Source organism: Clupea harengus, unplaced genomic scaffold (assembly GCF_900700415.2).
Source record: "Clupea harengus unplaced genomic scaffold, Ch_v2.0.2, whole genome shotgun sequence".
In the NCBI taxonomy this organism is placed as follows: Eukaryota; Metazoa; Chordata; class Actinopteri; order Clupeiformes; family Clupeidae; genus Clupea; species Clupea harengus.
In genome coordinates this window covers 30,001-42,189 of record NW_024879725.1, presented here as the reverse complement: position 1 = coordinate 42,189, position 12,189 = coordinate 30,001, and the positions used below count along the sequence as shown (strand labels likewise).

General features: G+C 47.6%; 1 protein-coding gene across 1 annotated transcript in view; it reads left to right on the top strand.

Moving 5' to 3' along the window:
• Positions 1 to 329: 329 nt before the first annotated feature.
• The window catches only part of LOC122130081 (dual specificity testis-specific protein kinase 1-like), a 24,390-nt gene continuing 12,530 nt past the window's right edge, over positions 330 to 12,189 (top strand). The window contains exons 1-2 of the mRNA XM_042704755.1: positions 330 to 360; positions 963 to 1,074. Of these exons, the coding sequence (XP_042560689.1) occupies positions 1,044 to 1,074 (31 nt within the window). The 5' untranslated portion in view covers positions 330 to 360; positions 963 to 1,043. The remainder of the gene's footprint in view (positions 361 to 962; positions 1,075 to 12,189) is intronic.

Sequence of the window (12,189 nt, the reverse complement as noted above, 5' to 3'; positions counted from 1 at the left end):
GTACACAATCTGCTGTGCTGATAACTTTCATGTGTGAAGTGGGTGGGGCTGTGGCATACTAACTTGACGTAATTGACGTGGGTTCCTAAGGCAACCCATCAAACATGCATTTCATCAAGAATATTTTGTCACACCCCCGCTGTTGCAAGAGCGGCACGAGCAAGCATGAGAGAGAGTTGAGAGAGCCTGCGCAGAGACCGAAAGCGCCGTCTGAGAAGACACAGAGGAGCTATTTCACCGTTAGATTCTATGAAATGCGTTGACAGTGACTAGACTTTTAACCGAAGTGTAGCCTATGCGTATTGTTTACTCTAATTAACCCATTCGCTCTGACGTGAGATCGAGAAGGTGCGTGTTGTTGTAAGTATGCTGGCAACTTTTATTTACATTTTGTGGCATTGTTCAGGTCTTCGATAAAACTAATCAAGTGATGGAAGGAAAAGCCACCATAGCGTAATTTTGTAATCTTTCTAATAGTTTTCCCATTACCTTTGGTCCACTTCCTCCAGAAACAAATTAATTACTTAAATATAATCGATAATAGATCTAATCTATTTTCTCCATCCATCTGGTGTGGCCCGTTTCCAGTTGAACAGAGTGTCATGTTCAGATTTAGTCTAGCTTTCAGAGAAGCTAGGATGGCGAGATGCAAGGATAGACGGTGTGAAAACCTTGGTCTATTGTAGTTGATAGGTTTTCAAACTGTTTTGTGATGTTGTGCCTCAACATACCTCATGCAGGAGCCTTATGATTGAATGTGTAACCTGGTGTGTCTCCAGTCCAAAGCATCCTTCCTTTCCTCTTTAACTAATTCACAGCAACCCATAGTCCCTGTATTTTCACAAGGCTGGCTTTATGTTTATTGCAGTGTATATGTGTGTGTCCATGTCTTTGTTGTAGCCCAGTGCTTCTCCTTACTGTTGCACGTGTGTGTCTTTGTGTGTTTGTGTTGTCTCTCCCAGCTGTTTTACTAAGGCATAGACGTTTGCCGACTTTGTCTGGGCATTTTGTTCAGAGGGAAAAGAGTGGCAACCCCCTTCAGGATGCATATGAATAGCGTATTAAACCAGTGGAGTAAGTAAGACCCTTTTTGCATATACCAACTTAAGTTTAGGAACAAACTTTAAATGACATTTAAACTTCTGTGATGAAATCCATTGCCTTTTAACCCTACATTTGTGCTCTTTGTCTAACTTAAACGCAGTGTGACAGACATCACACAGAGCTCTATATAGCTTTTTAATGTGTCTTTATCTATGTTTGTTTCCATGTTTGTTGACTTACGTACGTTTTAAAAGCGAAGTGTTTCATCACACCGTCTTTCATGGTTAGCGCTGTGTGGCTTTGCCTCGGCGGTGTACACATTTCCTGTCTGCAAACTCAAACTCGTATGCTTGTGGTAATGGAAGCTGCCTGTATGAATGTCTTCTTCCTGTCCTCTTCACATCCATTGCATGGTGCACACTGCACACTGTCTGTGCCTCACTATGCCCATGTGTGCCAGTGTGTGTGCCTCACTATGCCCATGTGTACTAGTGTCTGTGCCTCACTATGCCCATGTGTACTAGTGTCTGTGCCTCCCTATGCCCATGTGTGCCAGTGTCTGTGCCTCACTATGCCCATGTGTGCCAGTGTCTGTGCCTCACTATGCCCATGTGTACTCTACATGGTGCCCACTGCACAGTGTCTGTGCCTCACTATGCCCATGTGTACCAGTGTCCGTGCCTCACTATGCCCATGTGTGCCAGTGTCCGTGCCTCACTATGCCCATGTGTGCCAGTGTCTGTGCCTCACTATGCCCATGTGTGCCAGTGTCCGTGCCTCACTATGCCCATGTGTGCCAGTGTCTGTGCCTCACTATGCCCATGTGTGCCAGTGTCCGTGCCTCACTATGCCCATGTGTGCCAGTGTCTGTGCCTCACTATGCCCATGTGTACCAGTGTCCGTGCCTCACTATGCCCATGTGTGCCAGTGTCCGTGCCACACTATGCCCATGTGTACTCTACATGGTGCCCACTGCACAGTGTCTGTGCCTCACTATGCCCATGTGTGCCAGTGTCTGTGCCTCACTATGCCCATGTGTACTCTACATGGTGCCCACTGCACAGTGTCTGTGCCTCACTATGCCCATGTGTACCCGTGGCTGTGCCAGTGTCTGTGCCTCATGCCCATGTGTCTGTGCCACACTATGCCCATGTGTACTCTACTGATGTCCAATTTGGTGATATTTATATAGGGATATTGAGACGAGTCAGATCAGCAGTCTTGCAGTGATAACCTTGAAAAGAATTGTTGACTCACAGACAGATGACATCCTGTTATTACATCCTCTGTGGTCAGGTGGGGTGTGTGTGTGTGTGTGTGTGTGTGTGTGTGTGTGTGTGTGTGTGTGTGTGTGTGTCTGTGTGTGTGTGTGTGTGGGTGGGTGGGTGGGGGAGGGGGGTAGTGTAGGATAGGGTCGGCATTCATATGACAGCTCAAACGGATTCTTTCACTGTAAATGTCACAAAACTGCATGCATTTATGATTGTTTATTTGCATCTGTGTTTTAGGATAGAAATACATTTTGCCATTTGTAACACAGGAGTTAAGAACAGTTTTTATTCACTAAAAACTAATTTAAGGCGCAGGTATAGCATTTTTTATGTTGGGCCTAATTGTACTTGATGAGTCTTCCAAGTGCAAAGTCTGACGCTGCATAGATCCTAATGAATGAAGGAGCTTAGTAGTACTGGCTCATTGGACTGTAGGATCCCGCTGTGTGTGTGTGTGTGTGTGTGTGTGTGTGTGTGTGTGTGTGTGTGTGTGTGTGTGTGTGTCTGTGTGTGTGTGTGTGTGTGTGTGTGTGTGTGTGTGTGTGTGTGTGTGCAATCCCCCATCCCGGAGTGGAACTCAGAGGGCTGTGGCACTTGTAGCACTTGGCCGAGGGAATCCCAGTGTTGTACCTGTGTGTGTGTGTGTGTGTGTGTGCAGGGTCAGTGTAGTGGAGCACACAGGGTCATTGATGTGGAAGTGCCTAATGATTCCACTCGTCAGGGCTTTGTTAGAGACATAATCAGCGGATTTGAGTTCATCCCCCTGCCAAATGCATTGAACGCACACGCACACGCACACGCACACACACACACAGGCCCACGCACACGCACACGCACACGCACACACACACGCACACACACGTACACGCACACAAACACAAACATGCTGATAAACATACATACTTTCCCTAGTTGGCATACAAGAGACATCACGCTGCACATGTAGTTGCTTGAGGCAGAAGAGTGTTCATAATAACAGCGTTCATAATAGGAGTCCCAGACTGGCTTTGCACGGACAGCAGGGTGGTGTTTTCCTGGACTGTCAGGGACACCTAGATTCGTTTCCCACAAGCACACCGCTGTGTGTGTGTGTGTGTTTGTGTGTGTGTGTGTGTGTGTGTGTGTGTGTGTGTGTGTGTTTGTGCACACCTCCCTTCCTGCACTGAAGTGGAGCCATCGCTCACTCCACAGATCCTCCCTCTGAGTCAGGAGATCAGGGCGTTCTTCCATTTTCCCCAAAAATGTATTTTTAAAAACGTAAATTTCACTTTCTGTCTTCTTAATCTCAACGCCAGTCTTCCCACTCTCCCTGCCCCGTTTTGTAGACAATAAACTCGCACAGGACTTTGATCTTTACGATGCTTGGCTTTAACAGGTGTACTTAACTTGATTTGCCATTGTTAGATTCATATGTATTGTGGGAACATATTCTTTGCTTCAGTGTCAAAGACTTTAGCATAAAGTAGAAAAAACCGCACTCTCAAGCTTGTCTCATTGCTTATTCTGACCAGTTTATTCACAGACTCGTTTCGGCCTAAGCCATTGTCTGACAAAACTGGTCAAAATAAGCAATGAGACGAGCTTGAGAGTGCGTTTTTTTCTACTTTAAGTTAATAGTCTTTTTCACTCGCACCCTAAATCGCCTTTATTTTGGAAGTAGAGCGCGCCTATCCTTACAAAGACTTTAGCATGTCAGGCAGGTGTTAATTAGATAGGCATAACATGGTATTGCAGACTGAAAACACAACTGCAGTGGTAAGTGACTGAAAATAAAACTAGAGTAGTAAGTGACTGAAAATAAGACTGCAGTGGTAAGTGACTGAAAATAAGACTGCAGTGGTAAGTGACTGATAATAAGACTACAGTGGTAAGTGGCTGAAAATACAACTACAGTGGTAGGTGACTGATAATAAGACTGCAGCAGTAGGGCCAGACCATAAGCAACATGAAACGAGCCGCATTTGATCATTCTCATTCCGGGTAAACGGAAGATTGCCTATTTAAGGTGGTTAAAAAATGCAAAGTGTATCCTGGCCTTCCCTTTGATCTGATTACTTTGATCTGAGGGGAGTTCGTATCTTCCTGTTTTCCAACCTCAGTCTCCGTCCACAAACGGTGTGCTGTTCAGAAAAAGTCATTATGCTAGCGGAAAGCATTTAGCACACAATTGAGCGCTGGTGAGTAAAGCTGTTGTTTGCTGCCAGCACTTGCACAGACGGAACTGCTGCCAGACCTGGGCCTTTTAGAATTACAGTCACCACTGGAACACACTAAAGCAGGTCTTACGCTGAAGAGGGGTAAACAGGGTTTATAGATTCACATTTACTGTGATTTAAACACTGCACATCGTTTAAATCCCAATTGAATTCCCCCCACTTTTGTATGAGGTGTAGCAAATCATGAATGTTGTTTCTCATGGTTGAGTCCATTAACACCAGTCAGTCATTGAAAAGAAACATACGTTAAATGGCTCTTGCCATGACCACTACACCATACTCACCTCACTTTCTCTCTTCAGCGTACCATCCACAACCATCACAATCAGGATGCCACAGTAAGGCTCAAATGGATAATGTTACCAACCTACAACAGAGATCGAAGATTTCTCTCTGAATTATTCACCACATTCGAACCATTTCTTCTGTCTTTGCATGCTACCTCTGTGGATTAATGGCAAAACCATGTCCAGGGCATGATAACTCTATTTTTTGTCAAACTACCCTAGATTCCTTTTTCCTGTTTCTTTTTTTTAAGACTGTATGAATATGTGAGCATGGCCAGAACTCAAAATGCCTGAGGAGGGTTACATCATCTATCCAGTTGAGGGAGGAGGGTTTTAATGGGACTTCTGGGAACTGTCTGCGATGCTAGACAGACGTGTTCCTGAGTTAGTGTCACTAAACTCAATTTCTGGCGCCGGCCCTGTGATGGAGGCTCTCAGACAGGTAGGCTCCGCCCGTGATGCAGCCCGTGTGCCCCGGCCCTGGGGGTCATGTGCCCCGGCCCTGGGTAGGCCCTGATTGACTTAAAGCTCCTGCACGTAAACATTCTGTCATTCCCAGAACACAGACAATGCACACCTGTGTACATTGCGCAGCGTACGTGCACACACACACACACACACACACACACACATACTGTACATACACATGTACATTATTACATGGATACTTTCATACTCTGTGTACATTGCCCAGCGTACGTGCACACACATACATACACATGTACATTATTACATGGATACTTTCATACTCTGTGTACATTGCCCAGCGTACGTGCACACACACACACACACATACATACACATGTACATTATTACATGGATACTTTCATACTCTGTGTACATTGCCCAGCGTACGAGCACACACACACACACACACACACACACACACACACACATACATACACATGTACATTATTACATCGATACCTTCACACTCTTTGTCTGTCTTTGAGCAAAAACCTGCATGTCAGACCACTGGTGTGCTCTGGAAATGCACATCCACAAATATGCCTCACACTATTTCTGTCCCGGGGATTAGTCTCACAAACCTAAATCAAGTATTAGAGGGGGCCTTTCAACTTTAACGGTTGAATTCAGGTCTAGATTAGTCCTGGGGATGAAGCCTGTAGAGTTACTAATCACACTGGCACTCTCTTACAAGACGCCCCTCTTCAACATTTCCACACTGCCCACATCTTTGGCTCGCCTGCTGAATCACATTTGGAGAGAATGTGAGGGGGAACACAGACGGAGCAAGAGAGAGAGAGAGAGAAAGAGAGAGAAAGAGAGAGTAGGAGAGAAAGAGAGAGAGAGAGAGAGAGAGAGTAGGAGTGAGAGAGAATGCTTGCAATCTGCTTCTGTCTGATCTACGATTTGGTGGAGCCAACCAGCCTTACACTGATATGTGCGTTGTGAGACTGAGTCAACATGACTGGCTCAGACCTCAAGGTTATTTTATGCCGACGATTAATCCATTAGGTGATTTTCTGAGGACATGGCAGTCAAATATAAATGAGCTTGGCTCCAGGGCAGCGGCAGATTATGGGATGTGCTAATGGAGTATGAATGTGCCGTTGTGATGTAAGGGTGGGAACCCGCCACAGCTGCTTTAAAGTGCATGTCCCTTCAGCCAGAAGTATAGACTGTGCTGTACATCTAAAAAAAAGAAGAAAAAAAAAACTCAATTTCCCAGGATGCCATGTGAGAAAAATCGACAGAGGGTACGTTGTTATCTATGAATGTTCGGAGTGGCTTAGCTAAGGTGCGTATCATTATAAAAGCATTAGCATGAAAGAGTTCATTTTTTTCCCCACGCACAACCGCTTTTCCATTTGTTCTGCTTATCTAACGCACCACTTCATACTTGGCTCAACCTTTTATACACCGTGGCGCTTGACCTGTGTGATTGCGTTTCGGTTCGCCATGCGTCATGTTCTGTTCATTATCTGGGGCCAAGCCGGTGGGTTGAACCCGCTACCCTTTAAATTACAGGACTGAGTGGCTGCATTGAGTTTTCAGTGAAGACAGGGAACAGTTTGTGCCACGGACGAGACCGAGACCACTTGCATGTTCTGGTAATGTTGTTATGTGTGTGTGTGTGTGTGTGTGTGTGTGTGTGTGTGTGTGTGTGTGTGTGTGTGTGTGTGTGTGTGTGTGTGTGTGTGTGTGTGTGTGTGTGTGTGTGTGTGTGTGTGTGTGTGTGTGTGTGTGTGTGTGTGTGTGTGCGTACACGTCAGAGGCAGGGGTGAAGGGACTGTCACTGCCATGGCCTCAGGATGGGCCAGATAGATCTGCTGTTGTGTTCCAAAGGGGCGTGACCCCGCTGCTGCTATTGTCACTGACAGAGTGTGTGTGTGTGTGTGTGTGTGTGTGTGTGTGTGTGTGTGTGTGTGTGTGTGTGTGTGTGTGTGTGTGTGTGTGTGTGTGTGTTTGATCTGCTGTTGTGTTCCAAAGGGGCGTGACCTCGCTGCTGCTATTGTCACTGACAGAGAGTGCTTAGCGTAGTTGTCCCATGATGCAATTAGAAGAAGTGCCAAACTGTTATTTTGTTTGTTTGTTTTTAGTTTTGGTCATTTGAACTGGTAGTCTGGAAAATACCCAGGGATTGGCATCAACTTGGTATGTAGCTGGATGTCCTTTTGGTACGCTGACGTAATAGTTTCTTGTGACGATCTTTGTATTATTGAATGTCAGAGTTCCCACTTGTGCTCTTGTGCTTTCTTATTTAGATGTGTCCTGTATTTGGGGGCTGTGATTGTGTCATCTGGAGGTATTAAACTGAAAGAACTGCTGATGAGGGAGGAGATGATACACGAGATCACTGTTGGTTGAGGGGTGGAGATTCTTCCAAGCTTAAAGTATCTATAGCTGTTTCCAGTTTGACTTGACTTGATATCAAATCTTCAGTGTTATTGATTCAGAAGGAAACACACACCACGGTGGGGTGTTGTCGTCGTTGCTTCCGAACTGTGAAAGTGCAGATTCAAGCAGCGTCAGGGATCCTGTGCCAGTGCGGTTACTCGTCTCCCCCCAGCGCGTCTGACCATGAAGATCAATGAAGCAATTAGATTTCCTCTGAAGGGGAAGCACTTCGAAGCACTTGCGCTAATGTACAAAAGGGGCGCAGCTATACGAGCCCAGTGGAACAGACTCATTAGAGCACTTTCATGTTCAAATTGCATGCTGATCAGTGATCAGTTGAACTTGCAGAGGGGAGGAATCACTCAAGTTAAATTAGTTTGCTAAATACAGCAGCGTAGTTTTTTTTAAACATACTCTATGGATGCTACGTATTTGATAGACTGATATCCACAGCCCCAGTGAAGTTGACTTTTATTTGAACCACAGAGGAAGAGGAAGAGGAAGACAGACAGGTGTTTGTGTCACACACACACACGCGTCTGTCATGTCTGAGCGTCACAGTGACTTGTCACCCCTGTGTCTCTCTGCGGCAGCTCTAGCGTCTAGCGTCTGCCGGGAAAAACACTCACCATGCACCGGTGAACATCAGCGATTGTGACCTCCTTCTTGAACCACCGTCTATCACTCATCTCCCAAAACACGCGGCCATCTGCTCTCTGAAGACCAGGATCGCGTTCAGATCTTGTCTGCTTCCTGTGGGAGACCTGTTGAGACTAAGGGGGCCTTGTCCCTCAGAAGTCTCACCCTGCGGTGAACCCCCCTTGCTCTCCCCTGTTGATTTGACGCTGAGGTGGCTTTATCTGCAGAGTGGACGTCAGAGTTTGTCTCGGAGTTCTTGTAAAAAAGTCTGAGAGGTCGGAGGTGAAGGGAATGGTCAGGTTCTCTGTTTGCTCTGATAACAGGCTCTTACGCTCAATGTGGTCTCAACCTTGGTTAAGTGCTGAGTTAGGAAGAAAAATACTATAAAGTCAAATTGTGTTATGTTACGTTTGCTGTCATCTAAACAAGATATACGAGGCATTAGATCATCAGTTAAGACTTGGCGTGCATGGAGATAAAAGCAAATATTACGGTGGAAAGCAAACAAAAAACAGTAACGCAGAAACAGAATTCTGCATGGAACTGTCCTGCCATCCGAATGGCTGGGTGTCTAAAAGGTAACTGACTTCCCTTTTTATTCCAAAGGAAAACGAAACCGTGTCTAACCTGCCTCTAGACACTAGCTTGGAAGACACTAACGTCATTGTCTCTTCTCTTTTGAAGAGCATCCATTGAACGGCTGTGTTTGTAAAGTAAACAGTGGGTGTCTGCACTGGGAGACAGGGATATCGGTCAGACTGTGATTATTGGTTAGCTGTTGCACTAGAGCAGGGGGAAGAGTGAAAGGGACACTGAAGAAGGCTGCACTGTAAGCATTTATTCTGATAGGCTGGAATGGGGGTGGGGTGGGGGGGTCAGGGGGACGGTGGGGGGGTGTTGGTGATGCTGGTGGCCTGAAAGTGCAATGATTGTCTGTTTTTGCCAGAGACAGAGGGACAGAGAGAGAGACGGAGACAAAGACAACGTGTGTGTGTGTGTGTGTGTGCACTTTTCTCTCACGGGCGACGGCACGGGCATGAATCCCGCCCCCCTCCTTGGTGGACCAGGCCGGCCAATTGTGTCAGCGTGTCAGTCTGTGCTTACCACTGGCATCACTCAGGGCCACTGACAGCCCACCCTGACCTACAAACCCTCTCACCCCAGTCTCTGTGCCCCCCCCCCCACTCTCTGTGACCCCCCCCAGTCTCTGTGACCCCCCCACTCTCTGTGACCCCCCCCAGTCTCTGTGACCCCCCCACCCCCCACTCTCTGTGACCCCCCCAGTCTCTGTGACCCCCCCCAGTCTCTGTGACCCCCCCCCCCCCCCACTCTCTGTGACCCCCCCAGTCTCTGTGACCCCCCCACCCCCCCACTCTCTGTGACCCCCCCACTCTCTGTGACCCCCCCAGTCTCTGTGCCCCCCCCCCAGTCTCTGTGACCCCCCCAGTCTCTGTGACCCCCCCCCCCCCCCCCCCCCCCCACTCTCTGTGACCCCCCCACCCCCCCACTCTCTGTGACCCCCCCACTCTCTGTGACCCCCCCAGTCTCTGTGCCCCCCCCCCAGTCTCTGTGACCCCCCCAGTCTCTGTGACCCCCCCCCCCAGTCTCTGTGACCCCCCCCAGTCTCTGTGACCCCCCCCACTCTCTGTGACCCCCCCCCCAGTCTCTGTGCCCCCCCCCCTCTCTGTGGACCCCCCCCCCCCCCCCCACTCTCTGTGACCCCCCCCCCCCCACTCTCTGTGACCCCCCCACTCTCTGTGGACCCCCCCCCCCCCCCCAGTCTCTGTGACCCCCCCCCCCCCCCCCCCCCAGTCTCCCCATGAAAAGTCGGAAGTCGGCTGCAGTTGACTTCCCACCGGGCAGAAGCTGAGCTGTTCCTGTTCCTCAGTCGGTCAAGTGTGGCAACAGTGCCATTATGGTTCCTGGTGCCATTACGGTTCAGTTCCCCGAACCACGGGCACTGTGTATAGTTCACAGTATGTTCAGTTTACCGAACCACGGGCACTGTGTATAGTTCACAGTATGTTCAGTTTACCGAACCACGGGCACTGTGTATAGTTCACAGTATGTTCAGTTTACCGAACCACGGGCACTGTGTATAGTTCACAGTATGTTCAGTTTACTGAACCACGGGCACTGTGTATAGTTCACAGTATGTTCAGTTCCCTGAACCACGGGCACTGTGTGTAGGTCACAGTATGTTCAGTTTACTGAACCACGGGCACTGTGTATAGTTCACAGTATGTTCAGTTTACCGAACCACGGGCACTGTGTATAGTTCACAGTATGTTCAGTTTACTGTTTGTATAAAGCTGTATAAAGGGTAACTAGTCACAGGTGCGCTGAGGCCAAATTAACTGAGATTCAGTGGATAGGTAATACCCGAGCTGCAAACGTTCTCCTACCTTGTGATCTGTGCCCTAGAAAAGATGTGCCCACTACCACCGAGGTGTGCGTCAGCGCCCACTCTCAGCTTTCTGTGGCAGCAGCGCCACACACACGTCACGCACACGTCACGCACACGTCACTTGTTTGATGTTTGATAGGATGTCTGGGCTGTAAAAGCCGCCATCACAGCCTTTATTCTCTGGTTAGGGTCAGGTGACCCGCTAACCAAACATGCTACGTGTTTGTCAGTGTGACTCATAACACAGAAGAAGAAAGTAGCATGGGATGACGTGAATGGTGGCCACTTTGACCTGTAGCTGGACTCTGTCATTTTGTCCTTTATTGCTGTGTGTATAATTCAGTGGGGCCACTAGATTATCTAAGGTCCGCGACCCAGGGTGCTTTAAATCATTTAAGTCATCTGGTCAAGCTGTCTCTATTGGCATTACATTACATCACCTTACCTCAGTTGCAAATATTCCCATAATTGTGACCTTCTCGTGGCAGCAAATTATTACACTCTCCACCGCTACGTATAGGCTTAGATATGTATGTGAAAAAGGATATAGGATCTGGCCCCATCCCCCTTGTTAAAGTAATACTCAAATAATAGACATTATTGTTATATTGGCCATAAGCAAGGAGCACATTTACGTATAGAGTCTGATGCAACTGTTTCTGTGAAACTGTTATAAACATTCCAAGTTCCTAGTGTGTAACATTCTGGGTTCCTGTCCTTAATGATGCCTAGTTAAGGGCTTCTGTACAACCATAAGGTGTGGTCACGTAGGAGAACCACTTTGAACCATTGATGTAATTATAGTAAGTTAATTTGATCATTTTAGATGATCAGCAAGGCCTTACCTATTAGTTTTCTAGCATGTGTACTCCTGCTGTTGTTGAAGGTTGTGCATAAATACCAGAGAAAAAGGGCTTTAGATAAATTGGTCTCCCTTATTATAGGACACGATAACCATGAACACAAACACACACAGACACACACACACGCACACTAACACATACACACTCACTCTCACTGACACACAACAACAACAATGACCACAACAACTCTCAACAAAGGTCACATTTTACTTTCAAATCCTTTTACCTGGGTTGAGTGTCTCACTCCACATCCCTTTTTCATCAACAATCCCCCATTGAAGTTGGAGCCCGGCTGCAGCGCTTCACACACACACACACACACACACACACACACACACACACCCTCCGCCTTTATTGAAGTTGACAAACAACACACTCGAGCGCCACTGGCCAGTGGCTCTCCTCCACCTCCCCATCTCCCCACCGCACTCCTGTACGCCTCCTGCTCCCATTCGAGCCGCTCATTATTCAGTGCTTTGTCCCGCTCTCGCTCTCTCTACTCTCGTCGTCGGGGGCTAATTGAGCGCTCGTAAATTGAAAATTGCACTTTTTCTTTGCGTGTTCCCTTTCATCCAATCCAACCTCCCACGGGCGCTGATC